We start from the raw sequence: 19,894 nt of genomic DNA on the forward strand, positions 1-19,894 counted from the left end.
TTGAAATCTCGCAGCATGTCTACGCCAACAGTTATATGTGTACGTAAAACGTCTATCTCCTGGACTTACATACTTTGAATGTGAAGTTCTGAAAAATATTTTGAACTGCAAACTAGTTCTTGAAATGCTGACGAAGCATCAAAAACTGTAAACGATCTTAACAGTAAAAAAGTTTGATGACAAAGAATAGTAAGGTGGTAAAGCTGAGAAGAGAAGGTTTGGAACTGGAAAACGGATTGAACAGACTATGAAGGAGGCTGTGGAAAAATCACAAAGACTAAATCTGCCTTCAAAGAATCCAAATGATTCAGTGCCTGCTAAAGTCATTAACGAATACCTTACTCTTTATTCTAAACCTTTACAGAAAAATCTTCATCATCATCCATCAATATTAAAAATTCTAAGATATTATCATATCTTTCATTATAAATATCCACGATATTTCTGAAGATATTTTCACAACTAATCTTATCTGAAGTCATTTATCTCTTTGCGCTATCAGTGTTACATCATATAAGAAACTATTAGTTTCTATATTCTATAAACTTTCGAGTTTAAATTATGAATGTTTTGAAGTAGTGTTGGGAACTGAAGCATGAGTTAGTATAATATAATGACACTTGATCAACGTGATTATATTACAGTAAGTCATGATGAGTTTCTAATGGGACATGACGATTCACAGATCATGTCGTCATCATGTTCCATGTTACACGACTCTTGTATTCTATTTAATCTCTAAAAATATCAAGAATATATTTTCTTGATGATTCGGTCTTTTCAGGGTATTCTGGTAAATTAATAATCAAGATCGTGCCATTGCCATTTCCTTCTTAGAACATTAACTATGTTCATTCTAAAATTCATATCTGCGAATACTGGACCATTACAAACGTTGCTTAATCGCAAGAAGAAGAAACGAAAGGACAAAACTCCAAAATAGAAATTGGAGTATAAATCGTAGCAAATAGAAGGGAGCATTAACTGTGAATGTCAATGATTATAGAAGACAAAAGCAGGGGCTTTGAAATATAAGGGAAGATATAAAACCCAACAACCACCCAAAAATTATAAACCGTATATATCGATGCATATAGCAATATAAAGACACGGAAGAACTAAAAACACTATAAAATCGAGAGTATAGTAGAAGTAAATAGATTCTTCCGGAGGCAGATGAAAAAAAAGAACGACAGATATGAAAGTGAGGAGTATATCGAGAATCAGTACTGGATGAAGCATATTGACAAATACTTTAAAATATGAGTTAAGGGAGAAAGAATAGAAGGTGTGAGTTGTAAGGAAATGAAGGAGGTGGATTTATAGTGAAATACCCGACAGAGAAATCAAGATGGATTATCGTATTAATTTGAAGAGAATCATAATCTCCTTAATCACCGAAGCATCAAATCCAACATAGATTACAAAGATTTTCTTTAAATTCTAAGATCAATTGTGATGACGTTAAAAGATATGACGAATCACTATAATCTTATTTCCTTCATTTACGATAACTTCCCTCATACGCTTCGAGTAATCGAATTATTTTATCCATACTTCTTAGACATGATAAAACTTCATAATCGTCATAATAACATTCTCATTGTTTGCCATAACGACCTCTATCAAATTTCGGGGACGAAATTTCTTTAACGGGTAGGTACTGTGACGACCCGAAAATTTCCGACTAAATTTAAACTTTATCTTTATATTATTCTGACACGATAAGCAATGTTTGTTAAGTTAAATCTCAAGGATTTTAAACTATGTTTATACATTCATTTAAACCTCGACCAAATTCCAATGATTCACGAAGCATTAAATGAACATATATGAATATGTATGTATATGTGTATATGTTATAAATTGAAAATGTCAACAAAGTATTTAAACGTATAATGCTTTATATGAACGTATTTGTTTCAATATGATTATCGACGAAATTAAAAAAAAAATATATTAAATGATTGAATTATCAGAAGCTTTGAATTATGATTACAAGTCTCTGTTGAGAGGTCCACTATGATTTGAGAAAATCTGTTCCTCTTAACGATATTCGGAATAATTTGTAAAGCTATTTATAAATAAAAATAAAAAGTGTCATTTACGAAAGTTAGACAAAAGCTAGTGGAGAATTGGTTTTCATAATATTCTATTAATCTATTTTCAAACGTACAAAAACATTTTCAGTTTAAAAAGAACTTTATTATTAAAACATATATAACTTTTATAAATATCTAGAATCACTTTTGACAACTCATTACTTAACCAGTATAATAAATATAACGATATTTATATTTTATTTCATTAAAAATATATAACGATTTAAATTAATATTATATATATACGCGTATTATACATACATAGTTTTTATACTTTTACTATACTTTAACTTTACCTTTACTTTACTTTTACTTTACTTTAACTTTAATAATTCATACTTTAATAATTCACTTTAATAATTCATACTTTAATAATTTACTTTAATAATTCATACTTTAATAATTCACTTTAATAATTCATACTTTAATAATTTACTTTAATAATTCATACTTTAATAATTCACTTTAATAATTCATACTTTAATAATTCAAAAATCTATTATAAATAGAATTCAATAGGTTTCATTATTTCATAGAAACTTGAAAATATATTTCTCTAAACTCTCTCAATCGATTTATATATATATATATATATATATATATATATATATATATATATATATATATATATATATATATATATATATATATATATATATTTGCTCTGTATTATTTCAAGATATTATTAGTATACATAAAATATTACGACGGAGTCATGTCCGAGTGATTTCAAAATAGTTTTTTGAGTGAGTCGAAGCTAAGGAAATTATGGGTTATAGCTATGGATGTGATGGGTATGGTTCATGGGTATGCTCGTGAGGTCAATCTAGTATTTATCATCTCCGTTTCGTCTACGTACTTTCCTGCAATATTGAATCTCAATATTGATACGTGAGCACTCATAACTTAACTTTTATATTTCAATAGTGTATCCCTGACTAGTGCTCGAGTATATAGGATTATGCATGCTTGTACATTCGATATTGCGCTTAGATAGGTTTGTTGAATCCTGAATTAGATACATATGCTACTGAGATAAGGTATATGATATGCATGTCATTGAAAAGCTAGCGAAAAATTAAGAACTTTTCATTCAGATATCGAATGGTTTCGATGAACGGATTAGAAGTTATAGTCAACTGAATTTTAGTATTATTGTTAAAATGATTATTATTACTATCGTCATTATTATTTTAATAGAAATATCATTGTTATTATAAAATATCATTATTACTATTATGTTAGTATTATCATTTTATCATAATAACATTTTTAGTAAATATAAATATTGTTATTTTTTTTATAGAATAATAATAATTATTATTACAAAATAATACAACTTTTACTTATTATTATTATGATCAATATTATTTTATCAAATAAATAGGGGATACAAAGATATTTTTCATCACGCGTAATATAATTACATTAATAATACTTACCACTATAGTTTTACGATATTAAGTGAACTTTATAAATTTTACTACTTAAGATATATAAAAGTATATTTTATCATATATAAACGTTAATATAAATTTTTATTAATAAATGACTTTTATTATTATAAAATCTAATAAATATATTTAAATATATAAAATGACTATAGTTAAGTTATATAATAAACACGTATAAATTTTAGAAGTCATTTTGGATCAAGTTGACTTTTGCATGTTAGTCTCGAGCATTAGGATTGTGGTACACTATGACTTGACCAAAAATTGTTAGACAAATATTGACCAACATATAAATATATATAATTAATATAGGTTCGTGAATCCGAGGCCAACCTTGCACTTGTTAAATGACGTTATATGTATTTTTACTACGAAATACAGTATTGTGAGTTTCATTTGCTCCCTTTTATATATATTTTTGGGACTGAGAATACATGCGCTGTTTTTATAAATGTTTTACGAAATAGGCACAAGTACTAAAACTAATTCTACGTGGGTTTAAACCAGAAATATACCCTTAGCTTGGTAACATTAAACTACTTGTCTATGTACGGTAGGCGCGAATCCTAAAGATAGATCTATTGGGCCTGACAAACCCCATCCTGACTATGGGATGCTTTAGTACTTCGAGGTTATTTTAAACACACCTAATCTGGTGTACTTCAGAGGGTAAAACATGAACGTTAAGGCTTGTTACCGGGTGCCTACAGCTTATAGAATACTTTTATACACTTGCGAGTGTACGGATATTTATAGAAACTGAAATCTTGTGGTCTATTACTATTACGGAAATGATTGATTATGATAAACTAATGAACTCACCAACCTTTTGGTTGACACTTTAAAGCATGTTTATTCTCAGGTATTAAAGAAATCTTTCGCTGTGCATTAGCTCATTTTAAGGATATTACTTGGAGTCATTCATGACATACTTTGAAAGACGTTGCATTCGAGTCGTTGAGTTCATCAAGATTAATATTAAGTCAGTTATAGTTGGATGTAATATGAAATGGTATGCATGCCGTCAATTTTTGATGTAAAGAAAGTTTGTCTTTTAAAAACGAATGCAATGTTTGTAAAACGTATCATATAGAGGTCAAATACCTCGCAATGTAATCATCTATTGTGAATCGTTTATAATGTATATGAACGGATCCTTTTTACCAGGGGACGTCACTAATCTTACTAACCTTTTATCTAGTTTTGTGCCATGTAGTTCCAGGCAAAAAGAGTGGACATGGACCTCAAGCACAATGGGATTGTTTTCGGTAAAACTGCTTTCGTGCCTAATGGGCCAAACTGCTATTAGCAATCTTGCAATTAATACCTGCACCCTGCACAATAAACTTGTTCCCTTAAAGTTGAATTATTCATATGGCGAGCAATGCATAATCGGCTCCCTATGAAGGTCGAACTCGACAAACGAGGCTTGAACCTAGGCACAATACGTTGTCATGTATGTGACGATGGCCTTGAAACTGTTGAACATTTGATTTTATGATGTAATGTAGCATTTGAAATCTGGAAAAGGTTTTCGAATGGTGGAAATTGGGACCACCTCCGCCTCTATCTTTGGCCAATGCTTTCAAAGCAAACGGATCTGCACTTAACACCCCTTGGCACGACCGAGTGGGTACGGGTTATTTGATCTGGAAGAATAGGAATGCCACAACGTTTTCTAAATCTAAACTCACAAGTGCCATGATTTTCAAAGAAATAGAAATAAAATCCTTCGAATGGATCGCGAATAGATGCAATAAAGTTATTTTTGATTAGAACGAATGGATCTCAAACCCTATATATTTTGATTCGAATGGTTTTGGAAGAACATGAATTGGCTAGCTCCTTCGCTGCATCATTTACCCATCGTAACAGTTTGACCTCTCATTGGGCGAAATGAGTTCAGTTTTGGCTACTTTATCGCTGATTAGTTCAGCAATGTGGTCGTACTTTTTCCCTGTTTGTTTCAAGTCTGCCTGATGTCTGGTCAGGGTGTTATGTGGGTTGAGGAATACTACTTCGTTTTCTTCACGCTGCTATATTGTTGCTTTTTTTAATTTTTCCTGTTATCGTGTTCTAAAATTTTCACTTTTATCGTGTTTTAGGGCCCTGCCCTTCTACTTGTAAATATTCACATTCTATTAATATAATGACTTATCTGCTGGTAAAAAATAAATTATTCTTGAAGTATGCTAAGCTTATGCGTTTCTTTAGAACAAAAAACAATGTTTATTGTTATGGCCGGACAATAAGTCCAATTGTTGATATTGAAATGTCCCGTTCATATTGATTATAAACGTTCCATATTAATTGATTTCGTTGCGAGGTTTTGACCTCTATATGAGACGTTTTTCAAAGACTGCATTCATTTTTAAAACAACAATAACCTTTATTTTATCAATAAAGGTTTCAAAAGCATTACGTAGATTATCAAATAATGATAATCTAAAATATATTGTTTACACACGACCATTACATAATGGTTTACAATAGAAATATATTACATCGACATATGTTTCTTGAATGCAGTTTTTACACAATATCATACAAACATGGACTCCAAATCTTGTCCTTATTTTAGTATGCAACAACGGAAGCTCTTAGTATTCACCTGAGAATAAACATGCTTTAAACGTCAATAAAAAATGTTGGTGAGTTATAGGTTTAACCTATATATATATCAAATCGTAACAATAGACCACAAGATTTCATATTTCAATACGCATCCCATACATAGAGATAAAAATCATTCATATGGTGAACACCTGGTAACCGACAATAACAAGATGCATATATAAGAATATCTCCATCATTCCGGGACACCCTTCGGATATGATATAAATTTCGAAGTACTAAAGCATCCGGTACTTTGGATGGGGTTTGTTAGGCCCAATAGATCTATCTTTAGGATTCGCGACAATTAGGGTATCTGTTCCCTAATTCTTAGATTACCAAACTTAATAAAAAGGGGCATATTCGATTTCGATAATTCAACCATAGAATGTAGTTTCACGTACTTGTGTCTATTTTGTAAATCATTTATAAAACCTGCATGTATTCTCATCCCAAAAATATTAGATTTTAAAAGTGGGACTATAACTCACTTTCACAGATATTTCCTTCCTCGAAAATAAGACTTGGCCACGGATCGATTCACGAACCTATACAAATATGTACCTATATATCAAAGTATGATCAAAATATAATTACAACCATTTTTATCTTGTTTTAAAGATTTGAGTGTATTAAGTCAGCTGTCCTCGTTAGTAACCTACAACTAGTTGTCCACAGTTAGATGTACAGAAATAAATCGATATATATATTATCTTGAATAAATCCACAACCCAGTGTATACACGTCTCAGGCTAGATCACAACTCAAAGTATATATATTTTTGGAATCAACCTCAACCCTGTATAGCTAACTCCAACATTACTACATATAGAGTGTCTATGGTTGTTCCAAATAATATATACATGGGTCGATATGATATGTCAAAACATTTGCATACGTGTCTATGGTATCCCAAGATTACATAATATATTAGGATACATGTATAATACAATATAAGTTAGCTAGGATATGATTTGTATAGATTTGTTAAACATTTTCCGTAGCTAAAAAGATCAAAAATATTCAATCTTGTTTTACCCATAACTTCTTCATTTTAAATCCGTTTTGAGTGAATCAAATTGCTATGGTTTCATATTGAACTCTAATTTAAGAATCTAAACAGAAAAAATATAGGTTTATAGTCGAAAATTTAAGTTACATGTCAATTATTAAAGAGGTAGCCATTTCCGTCGAAAAAACGACATCTTGATGACCATTTTGGAAAACATACTTTCACTTTGAGTTTAACCATAATTTTTGGATATAGTTTCATGTTCATAAGAAAAATCATTTTCCCAGAAGAACAACTTTTAAATCAAAGTTTATCATAGTGTTTAATTAACTAACCCAAAACAGCCCGCGGTGTTACTACGACGGCGTATATCCGATTTTACGGTGTTTTTCGTGTTTTCAGGTTTTAAATCATTAAGTTAGCATATCATATAGATATAGAACATGTGTTTAGTTGATTTTAAAAGTCAAGTTATAAGGATTAACTTTTGTTTGCGAACAAGTTTAGAATTAACTAAACTATGTTCTAGTGATTACAAGTTTAAACCTTCGAATAAGATAGCTTTATATGTATGAATCGAATGATGTTATGAACATCATTACTACCTCAAGTTTTCTGGATAAAACTACTGGAAATGAGAAAAATGGATCTAGCTTCAAAGGATCCTTAGATGGCTTGAAAGTTCTTGAAGCAGAATCATGACATGAAAACAGTTCAAGTAAGATTTTCACTCGAAATAAGATTGTTATAGTTGTAGAAATTGAATCAAAGTTTGAATATGAATAATACCTTGAATTAGAAAGATAACCTACTGTAAATAACAAAGGTTCCTTGATCTTAGATGATTACTTGGAATGGATTAGAAAGCTTGGAAGTAGACTTGCAAACTTGGAAGTATTCTTGATTTTATGAAACTATACTTATGGAATTTATGAAGAACACTTAGAACTTGAAGATGGAACTTGAGAGAGATCACTTAGATGAATAAAATTGAAGAATGAAAGTGTTTGTAGGTGTTTTTGGTCGTTGGTATATGGATTAGATATAAAGGATATGTAATTTTGTTTTCATGTAAATAAGTCATGAATGATTACTAATATTTTTGTAATTTTATGAGATATTTCATGCTAGTTGCCAAATGATGGTTCCCACATGTGTTAGGTGACTCACATGGGTTGCTAAGAGCTGATCATTGGAGTGTATATATCAATAGTACATACATCTAAAAGCTGTGTATTGTACGAGTACGAATACGGGTGCATACGAGTAGAATTGTTGATGAAACTGAACGAGGATGTAATTGTAAGCATTTTTGTTAAGTAGAAGTACTTTGATATGTGTCTTGAAGTCTTTCAAAAGTGTATGAATACATATTAAAACACTACATGTATATACATTTTAACTGAGTCGTTAAGTCATCGTTAGTCGTTACATGTAAATGTTGATTTGAAACCTTTAAGTTAACGATCTTGTTAAATGTTGTTAACCCAATGTTTATTATATCTAATGAAATGTTAAATTATTATATTATCATGATATTATGATATATTAATATATCTTAATATGATATATATACATTTAAATGTCGTTACAACGATAATCGTTACATATATGTCTCGTTTCGAAATCATTAAGTTAGTAGTCTTGTTTTTACATATGTAGTTCATTGTTAACACACTTAATGATATATTTAAATATCATTTTATCATGTTAAATATAGTGTATCAATATCTTAATATGATACATATGTATTTAGTAGACGTTATTATAACGATAATCGTTATATATATCATTTCGAGTTTTTTAACTTAGTAATCTCATTTCTTATGTATATCACACATTGTTAATATACTTAGTGAGATACTTACTCATCATAATCTTATGTCAACCATATATATATATATATGTCTATATATATACCACAACATGTAGTTTTTACAATTTTGTAACGTTCGTGAATCGCCGGTCAACTTGGGTGATCAATTGTCTATACAGTGGCGAATCTAGGATGAAAACCCAATGGGGTCCTTCAAAAAAAATTCAGAACTAATTATATTTTAAAGGTACTTTAGTGATTGTTTAACTCAGAAAAACCCCAAATTTTAAAATTATATGGGGTCCTATAGTTGAATTTAGTGGTGTCCTATACAATTTGAAGAGTACATTGTATAAAAAATTTTCGAAGTAGTGGGGTCATCGGACCCCACACCCCATAAGGTAGAATCACCCCTGTGTCTATATGAAACTTATTTCATTTAATTTAGTCTTAACAAGTTTGATTGCTTAACATGTTGAAAACATTTAATCATGTAGATAACAATTTCATTTAATATATATAAACATGAAAAAGTTCGGGTCAATATATATATATATATATATATATATATATATATATATATATATATATATATATATATATATAGTTGTCATTCAACAGGATATGAAACATAAAATATTACGCCTATCATTCATAGTAAAATTTATATCGAAATGTGCATAGATCGATGTTTGACTACGACTTTGAGTGCACTTTACGTGTTTTACCTTATCTTTCTGTCCTACAAACATATTTATTTCCTCCCCTCCAATCCCCTTGAATTGTGTCATTATATTATTTTACCTATTAATTAATTAATAAATAATTGATAAATTAAATTAAATTTAATTTAATAATAAGTAACGGCGTCAAAATTGATACGAAAATTGAGTAATTTTTTATCCTTCATCAACTTTGTATGATTTTTTTTTCATTTCTTCTAAAAAGGAATTAGAATTTCTGTAATTAATCTTATAAATATAAATATGTATAATCCGTACACCATTTAAATATTGTCTCTGTCGAAACATTAACGCGTAACTCCTTAATGTAAACTCTTTACACAGCTCTATGCCAAAAACCTTGGTATAAACCTCTTGCTCTATGTACATGCATGTTTATTGATCACATAAAAAATCACTAAAATTGTGATCTGTAAATGACTTTTACATCTTTAAAGAACAATGATAATTTCATTGTAGCTTAAGACCTTAGTTATCTACCATTGTCACTTCAACTAAACACACCCTTATCATAACTCTTACTCCGTATTATTTTCTATATATATATATATATATATATATATATATATATATATATATATATATATATATATATATCAAAAACTGATAAAAGCATCAAAACCTTATGTTTTCAAAGTTTGGCTTGGGATAATTGGCTAGATTATGTAAAAAAAATTTGCTGAAATTATAAAATGTAACGCGAAAACATCACTTAGCGAAAATTAAAAACCATAAATCCAAACCAAACAATTCAATTCAATCTAATTGGTAAAATAATAAAATAATCACCAATTATGAGAGAACTTTGTGTACATGGATTACAAAATTGCATATGTTTTCTTTCGTCTCTATGTTACACGTTCCATCGTAATTCATAAATCATAATCTATAGGATAAGTAAATAATTACAACTAATTTAACCCTTAATAGCATCCACAAACTTTTATCACAACACATAATAAATTACAACGAACAACCAAAACGAGTATAGTTTCATCATAGTTTTAGTTTAAGTAGATGCCTCGACATGGGACTAGCCACATTCGATACCATGACCTTCCATATCTTTATTTCCCCTTCAAAACTTCCACTAAAAACTTTAATCGTAGAATCATATTCTGATTCAGCAGAATCAAAATCTGCCACTATTGACCGGACGGGTTGTCTATGCCCGTCCAGTACAGTTAAACAACAAAACTTCCCTTCGAGCCCACGTTGCCAGATCCTAACCGTCCGATCAGCCGACCCACTGAACAACAAATTCGACACGTTAATCAAACAAAGTATTGCCTTACTATGACCCCTCAACGCTCCGGTCACTGCCATATAATTTGCACTATCTTCCTTCTCCCACACCAAAATTGACCTATCACAAGCGCCCGAAAACAAAACCGACCCGACCTCATTCAATGCAAGCGCGTTCACTGCCGATTTATGCTTCACCAAAGTAGCAATAAGCCCATGCTTCTTCTCATTAAACGATTTCCCCCAAACCCTAATACGCCTATCGGCTGATCCGGTATAAATCGTCCCATCCTTGGCCACCACAACCGCGTTTATCGCATCATCATGCGCTTTAATACTCTCAACACATCGAAAATCTTTCATATTCCATATCTTTAAATACTTATCCCATGAAACCGAACACATTAACCGATCATCAACAATCGATAATCCAGAAACCGCATCATGATGCTCAATCCACAACTTTCGTCTATGTCGTCTTACATTAACGTAATTCCTACTCATAATCGACCTTAACAACCGATCCTCTAACGTGGGTAACGTCCCAACGTTTCTATGCCGTTTACTCTCCGTTAACTTCCACACTCTAATTTTACTATCTTGATGAGATGTAAACACGTTTCCGTTACCAAACATAACAGATTTAACGGAACCTGAAGATGAATTATTAACACAAAAAGTATCTAATAACAGAAACGCATTTGTGTCGAATACGTGTATTAGGTTTCCGGTGGCTGCATAGAGAAGGTGGTTATGAACGGCTAGGTAGTTGACATGTGCCGCCGGTGAGGGTTTGAGGGTGATGAGGAAGTTATGTGTGACGGCGAGGTTTAGAGTTTCCGGCGAGAGTTTTTGTAAGGATGGAACGGATGGTAGGGTTTGAAGAGAGAGGTTGCTGTTGAGACTGCTGTCGGAAGTTTGGTCGGAGATGGGGCTGCTTGTGTCGGAGAATATGAGGTTGTGTGGTCGTGGGTGGGTTTTTTGTGGATGGTGTACGGTGGAATCGGTTGTGCAGATGGTGGCGGAACATGTGGATATGAGTGACCGGAATTTCATGTCGTCGGTGGTCGGAAAATGTATTTTAATAGAATAGAAATGAGTTGTTTTTATGATGTTTGTAAGGAGTGGGAGACGAAGGAAGTGATATAAATAGAGCTTCATCGAGATTGAAAATCACACTAGATATATCCTTTTTTGTTTTCAGTGTATAATTATACGGAGTAATAATTATAATTATGTCGTTTTCTTTATTTTTCTTTAATATATCTTTTTTGTCTTCTATTATTAATCGGTCGATATTTTGAAAAAAATAATCGTCAATTTATAAATTAATCAAGGATTAATGATTAATGGGATTGGAGTATTTATATACAATAATAAATTTCAAAATTATTTTAAATAAAAAAGAAAACAATTAAAAAATATATAAATTTCAACATAATTGGCTAAAAACAAATACGAAATCGTCGATCTTGTTCAAAAACTTGTTTAAATTCATGTTAAGATATTAACTAATTTTGATATTTAGTAACTTTGATCAATAAATGTGATTTTGACCCATTAATCAACGTTAACTGTTTAATCAAACGAAATTTGAAAAATTGAAACAGAGTGTGCTTAAAAGTAAGGAATCGACAATTAGTCGGGAGTAGTCAATGTAATTTACAACAGTGATCGTAACTATATCAAGTAACTAACAAGTCAAATAACGGTATTTATGCATTAGAACGTGTTAATTAACAAGCCACCCATTGTAATCAGGGGCAAATCTATGATTAAAATTCAAAAGGTTATCGAAATTTTTTTCAAACCTAATTTTTTAAAAGTACTTTAGTGGTTGCTTACTTAAAAAAAATAATAATACGTAACCTTAAAAAATATGAGGTCATATCTTTAAATTCAGTTGTGTCTTACACAATTTGAGTTATATTTTTTTTAAAAAAATCAAAGGGTCCTTAATACATTTTTTTCGTTAGAAATAATACCGAGATAAATAATGAAATGTCCCGTTCTTATTGATTAAAAACGTTCTATATTAATTGATTTCGTTGCGAGGTTTTGACCTCTATATGAGACGTTTTTCAAAGACTGCATTCATTTTAAAACAAACCATAACCTTGATTTTATCAATAAAGGTTTAAAAAGCTTTACGTAGATTATCAAATAATGATAATCTAAAATATCCTGTTTACACACGACCATTACATAATGGTTTACAATACAAATATGTTACAACAAAATAAGTTTCTTGAATGCAGTTTTTACACAATATCATACAAGCATGGACTCCAAATCTCGTCCTTATTTAAGTATGCGACAGCGGAAGCTCTTAATAATCACCTGAGAATAAACATGCTTAAAGCGTCAACAAAAATGTTGGTGAGTTATAGGTTTAACCTATATATATCAAATCATAATAATAGACCACAAGATTTCATATTTCAATACACATCCCATACATAGAGATAAAAATCATTCATATGGTGAACACCTGGTAACCGACATTAACAAGATGCATATATAAGAATATCCCCATCATTCCGGGACACCCTTCGGATATGATATAAATTTCGAAGTACTAAAGCATCCGGTACTTTGGATGGGATTTGTTAGGCCCAATAGATCTATCTTTAGGATTCGCGTCAATTAGGGTGTCTGTTCCCTAATTCTTAGATTACCAGACTTAATAAAAATGGGCATATTCGATTTCGATAATTCAACCATAGAATGTAGTTTCACGTACTTGTGTCTATTTTGTAAATCATTTATAAAACCTGCATGTATTCTCATCCCAAAAATATTAGATTTTAAAAGTGGGACTATAACTCACTTTCACAGATTTTTACTTCGTCGAGAAGTAAGACTTGGCCACTGTTGATTCACGAACCTATAACAATATATACATATATATTAAAGTATGTTCAAAATATATTTACAACACTTTTAATATATTTTGATGTTTTAAGTTTATTAAGTCAGCTGTCCTCGTTAGTAACCTACAACTAGTTGTCCACAGTTAGATGTACAGAAATAAATCAATAAATATTATCTTGAATCAATCCACGACCCAGTGTATACGTATCTCAGTATTGATCACAACTCAAACTATATATATTTTGGAATCAACCTCAACCCTGTATTGCTAACTCCAACATTCACATATAGAGTGTCTATGGTTGTTCCGAAATATATATAGATGTGTCGACATGATAGGTCGAAACATTGTATACGTGTCTATGGTATCTCAAGATTACATAATATACAATACAAGTTGATTAAGTTATGGTTGGAATAGATTTGTTACCAATTTTCACGTAGCTAAAATGAGAAAAATTATCCAATTTTGTTTTACCCATAACTTCTTCATTTTAAATCCGTTTTGAATGAATCAAATTGCTATGGTTTCATATTGAACTGTATTTTATGAATCTAAACAGAAAAAGTATAGGTTTATAGTCAGAAAAATAAGTTACAAGTCGTTTTTGTAAAGGTAGTCATTTCAGTCGAAAGAACGACGTCTAGATGACCATTTTAGAAAACATACTTCCACTTTGAGTTTAACCATAATTTTTGGATATAGTTTCATGTTCATAATAAAAATCATTTTCTCAGAATAACAACTTTTAAATCAAAGTTTATCATAGTTTTTAATTAACTAACCCAAAACAGCCCGCGGTGTTACTACGACGGCGTAAATCCAGTTTTACGGTGTTTTTCGTGTTTCCAGGTTTTAAATCATTAAGTTAGCATATCAAATAGATATAGAACATGTGTTTAGTTAATTTTAAAAGTCAAGTTAGAAGGATTAACTTTTGTTTGCGAACAAGTTTAGAATTAACTAAACTATGTTCTAGTGATTACGAGTTTAAACCTTCGAATAAGATAGTTTTATATATATGAATCGAATGATGTTATGAACATCATTACTACCTCAAGTTTAGTAGGTAAACCTACTGGAAGTGACAAGAAATGATCTAGCTTCAAAGGATCTTGGATGGCTTGAAAGTTCTTGAAGTAGGATCATGACACAAAAACAAGTTCAAGTAAGATTTTTGCTCGAATTAAGATAGTTTATAGTTATAGAAATTGAATCAAAGTTTGAATATGAATATTACCTTGAATAAGAAAGATAACCTACTGTATATAACAAAGGTTTCTTGATCTTAGATGATTACTTGGAATGGATTAGAAAGCTTGGAAGTAAATTAGTAAACTTGAAGGGATTTTTGAAGTATTCTTGAAGTGTTCTTCCTATGATGATTATAGCTTGATTCTTGAAGTGATTTTTGATGAAGATGATGATTAACTACTGGAAAAATACGTTCATAATAGTGTGGGTGTGTTGAAAGAGAATTAGAAAGAGAATTGGAAGTGAAATGGAGTGAATGATGAGTGTTAATTGGTGAGTGGTGAGTGGGGTTAAAAGGAGTTCTAGTTAGTTGACTAGCTCATGGTAGAAGTTAAAATTGATTAGTCATACATGACATAATCAAGAGTGGAATCCCATGCTAGTTCCTATTGGTATATACCCATAGTAAGTACGTTTTGAAGCTGTGTATAATACGGGTAAGAATACGACTAGAATTCTTGATGAAAGAAAAGAATGGGAAAGTAACTGTAACCATTTTCGTTAAGTATGAGTGTTTTGATATATGTCTTGAAGTCTTCCAAAAGTATTTTAATACATCTAAATACACTACATGTATATACAATTTAACGGAGTCGTTAAGTCATCGTTAGTCGTTACATGTAAGTGTTGTTTTGAAACCTTTAAGTTAACGATCTCAATTAATATTGTTAACCCATTGTTTATTATATCTAATGAAATGTTAAATTATTATATTATCATGATATTATGATATATTAATATATCTTAATATGATATATATACATTTAAATGTCGTTACAACGATAATCGTTACATATATGTCTCGTTTCGAAATCCTTAAGTTAGTAGTCTTGTTTATATGTATATAACTCATTGTTAATATACTTATGGAGATACTTACTTATCATAATCTCATGTTAACCATATGTATATCCATATATATATCATCATGTCGTTTTTACAAGTTTTAACGTTCGTGAATCGCCGGTCAACTTGGGTGGTCAATTGTCTATATGAAACATATTTCAATTAATCAAGTCTTAACAAGTTTGATTGCTTAACATGTGGAAACATTTAATCATGTAAATATCAATCTCAATTAATATATATAAACATGGAAAAGTCCGGGTCACTACAGTACCTACCCGTTAAATAAATTTCGTCCCGAAATTTTAAGCTGTTGAAGGTGTTGACGAATCTTCTGGAAATAGATGCGGGTATTTCTTCTTCATCTGATCTTCACGCTCCCAGGTGAACTCGGGTCCTCTACGAGCATTCCATCGAACCTTAACAATTGGTATCTTGTTTTGCTTAAGTCTTTTAACCTCACGATCCATTATTTCGACGGGTTCTTCGATGAATTGGAGTTTTTCATTGATTTGGATTTCATCTAACGGAATAGTGAGATCTTCTTTAGCAAAACATTTCTTCAAATTCGAGACGTGGAAAGTGTTATGTACAGCCGCGAGTTGTTGAGGTAACTCAAGTCGGTAAGCTACTGGTCCGACACGATCAATAATCTTGAATGGTCCAATATACCTTGGATTTAATTTCCCTCGTTTACCAAATCGAACAACGCCTTTCCAAGGTGCAACTTTAAGCATGACCATCTGTAGAGACCCGAACTAATCCTCCCGGACGAAGTCTTCAACAGTTGGTCCCATTGCGATGATCGACTCCAAATAGGGTCCTTAATATGAGCTATTGCACAGCGGAAGACTTAATTCGTACCTGAGATTAACATGCTTTAAAAAGTCAACATAAAGTTGGTGAGATATATAGGTTTGATGCTAGCAGCGTTATAACAATGGACCACAAGATTTCATATATAAACATTTAATAAAAATATTCTAAGTGGTTGAGCACTTGGTAACCATACTTAACATTTAATCACGTCGCATATTCCCTTTATTATGAAATCTTACTACACTGTACCAAGTGTAGTCACAAAACGAAGTACTGTGCAACCGTTGAATACTGGTCGTCCAGTCCGGTTGGGGTTGTCAGGCCCGATAGATCTATCAACAGGATTCGCGTTTACAATACCGCTGTAAATAACAGTTACCAAGCTACAGGGAAGTATGCCAGTGGTACAACTCAACGTAGAATATATTTTTCAGTTACTTGTGTCCATAACGTAAAACATAAAATACATGTATTCTCATCCCGAAATATTTAGAGTTTAAAAGTGGGACTATATACTCACCTAATGTATTTTGTAGTAAAAATACATCTAGCACCATTGGTAACTTATAAGGTTGGCCTTCGATTCACGAACCTATGTCATTTAAATATATATTAACATTTACTCGGAATCAAACAGTTTCATGGATTACAAATTAATATATTATATATTAAATTTATATATGTTTATACATTTGAAAATAATTTTTATTTATTATACATTTATATGTATAAATATATATATATATATATATATTTAAAAAAATACCTAATTGGTTATTTATGAATATTCATATAAAATTTTAATATAATTAATACACACTTATATATAGTAACATTCATAAGTATAGTTTTATGTATACATAATATTTATTTTGTAAAATAATATTAATAACAGTAATATAAATTTTATTTGTTTATATTGATATCACATAATGATAGTAATACTAATCATAATCCTAATGATAATGATAATAAATTTAATACTTATTGTTTGATAGTAATTTTAATAATAGTTATAATACTTTGTAAAAATTGATATTTATTAATAATTACATTAATTAGAATATGAATAATGATAATGATATTAAGAATGACAATTAATAATTTAAAAAAAAAAATTATACCTTTATTAAGTTCCATAAAAAAATATTTTGCCCACGGTGGGGCTCGAACTCACAACCTCCCGGTCATCAACACCACCCTCTAACCAATACTCCATAACTGTTTTTCTGATTAAACCTCAACTCAAATATACTTAAACCTGTACGTGTTATAAGTATAATCATCTCCTTCATAATTCCATAACAGATCCGTCATTTATCTTAACAACAAGCAAATTTTGAATGCTTAAAATAAACAGAAGAATTCAGATATAATGGTTTGGATTACAAAAAATATATATAAAATAAAAAAATAAAAAAAAAGGCAGCAGGAGCTGCTGCTGCTGCTCGACGAATGCACAAAAGAAAGAAAAAAAAAAAATTGTTTTCGAGTTCTAGATCGTTTCAGAAAAAGATCATAACATAGATTGTGTTACAAATATTTCCTATAATCATTATAAATTATCAATTTGACTTCAATTAAAACAAATAATTCGAATTTCATCAAAGAACCAATTTTTGACTTTTTGATTTATAAACTTTAACTTCAGAATTAGAATTCAAGAAAAGGAATTGAAGCTTGAACACTTACATATAGTTTGAACAAGGGTTTCCTAACATGATTGCATTTAAGGATTTTGTAAAACACATGAAAATCGAGTTTTGGCTAAAATTGTTCAAGAACTCCGACGGGTTTTTAAAAAAAACAAAAATCTGCTTCGTTGATTTGGATTTACAGAACACGAAATTTATGTATGTGATTAGAGTGATTTGTGCAGTGATAAGAATTGATGGATGATTGTTAATGTTTTGGATTCAGTCGACCTTAGCTCACATGTGTACAGATATATTAGAAAGAAGAGTAAAAAGAAACAGATATAAAGAAAAAGAGACTGAGGGGATATATATAAACGTGTTTTTATCTGTCTTTTCTTTTCTTTTTTTTTTCTTTTTTTTTCAGAATAATTAATAATAATAAACATGTTTATAAATATAATATTATTAACCTTGTTAATAATAAATGTATAATACAAATAATACTATAATAACAATAATAATATTAATGATCTTAATAATAATAAAGATATAATTAATTAAATTATTAATAATAATAACTATAAAACTTAAAATGTTATATTAATAATAATTAATAATAATACTAATAATATTCTTAATTCTAGTATTTAATAATCAATAACTAATAATTCAGTATATTAATAACACTGATTATATTAATAGAAATTTTATAAATAACAAATAATATTTCTAATAATGATAATCATAAGATTTATAACACTAATGCCATTAGTATTAGTATTAGTATTAATACTATTATTAGTTACAATAGTATTAATATGATAATAATAATATAACAATATGTATATGTCAAATTTTATATTTATGTCATCATATTATTAATATTGTTATGTATTTTAATAATATAGTAAAAGTAATAATATTACTTCAACAATTTTGTATAAAAAAATAATTACTTATGTAAATTTTAATATTCTGCTAACGTTTATAAATCGTAAAATAGATTTCCTAGTATATTAATCATACCGTTTAATGTGTTGTTAATATTTCACAAATTAACAATCATATATATTCATACATATCTATTTACACAAAATTGTTCGTGAATCGTCAGGCCTAGTCAAAGGGTAACTGATCATCCGAATATAGATTTCAAACTTTCTAGACGCAACATTAGGGTTTTTGCTTATCGTGTCGGAAACATATAGAGATTAGGGTTTAAATTTGATCGGAAATTTCCGGGTCGTTACAGTACCCACCTGTTAAAGAAATTTCGTCCCCGAAATTTGGTAGAGGTTGTCATAAATAACAATAGAAATGTTTTCATGACGAATATGAGATAATAATAGAGTTTTATCATTACTGAAAGATATAGATAAAACGATTCGATCATAGGAAGCGTACGAGTGAAGCTATCACAAATGAGTGAAATGAGTAATATGAAATTGTTTTAACCGATGACGGTGTTATGATTAATT

General features: G+C 29.9%; 1 protein-coding gene across 1 annotated transcript; it reads right to left on the reverse strand.

Annotated features, from left to right (window-relative positions):
- Positions 1 to 10,591: 10,591 nt before the first annotated feature.
- Positions 10,592 to 12,041, reverse strand: LOC139863046 (protein JINGUBANG-like). The gene has a single exon (XM_071851692.1). It carries the CDS (start codon positions 12,039 to 12,041, stop codon positions 10,737 to 10,739), a length of 1,305 nt encoding a protein of 434 aa, XP_071707793.1. The 3' UTR covers positions 10,592 to 10,736.
- Positions 12,042 to 19,894: the final 7,853 nt, after the last annotated feature.

The sequence above is a fragment of the Rutidosis leptorrhynchoides genome, chromosome 8, assembly GCF_046630445.1.
Source record: "Rutidosis leptorrhynchoides isolate AG116_Rl617_1_P2 chromosome 8, CSIRO_AGI_Rlap_v1, whole genome shotgun sequence".
Classification (NCBI taxonomy): domain Eukaryota; kingdom Viridiplantae; phylum Streptophyta; class Magnoliopsida; order Asterales; family Asteraceae; genus Rutidosis; species Rutidosis leptorrhynchoides.

Bases quoted from the DNA above. Each gene is read 5' to 3' on its own strand.
- LOC139863046 (XM_071851692.1), bottom strand. From the start codon at position 12,041: ATGAAATTCCGGTCACTCATATCCACATGTTCCGCCACCATCTGCACA.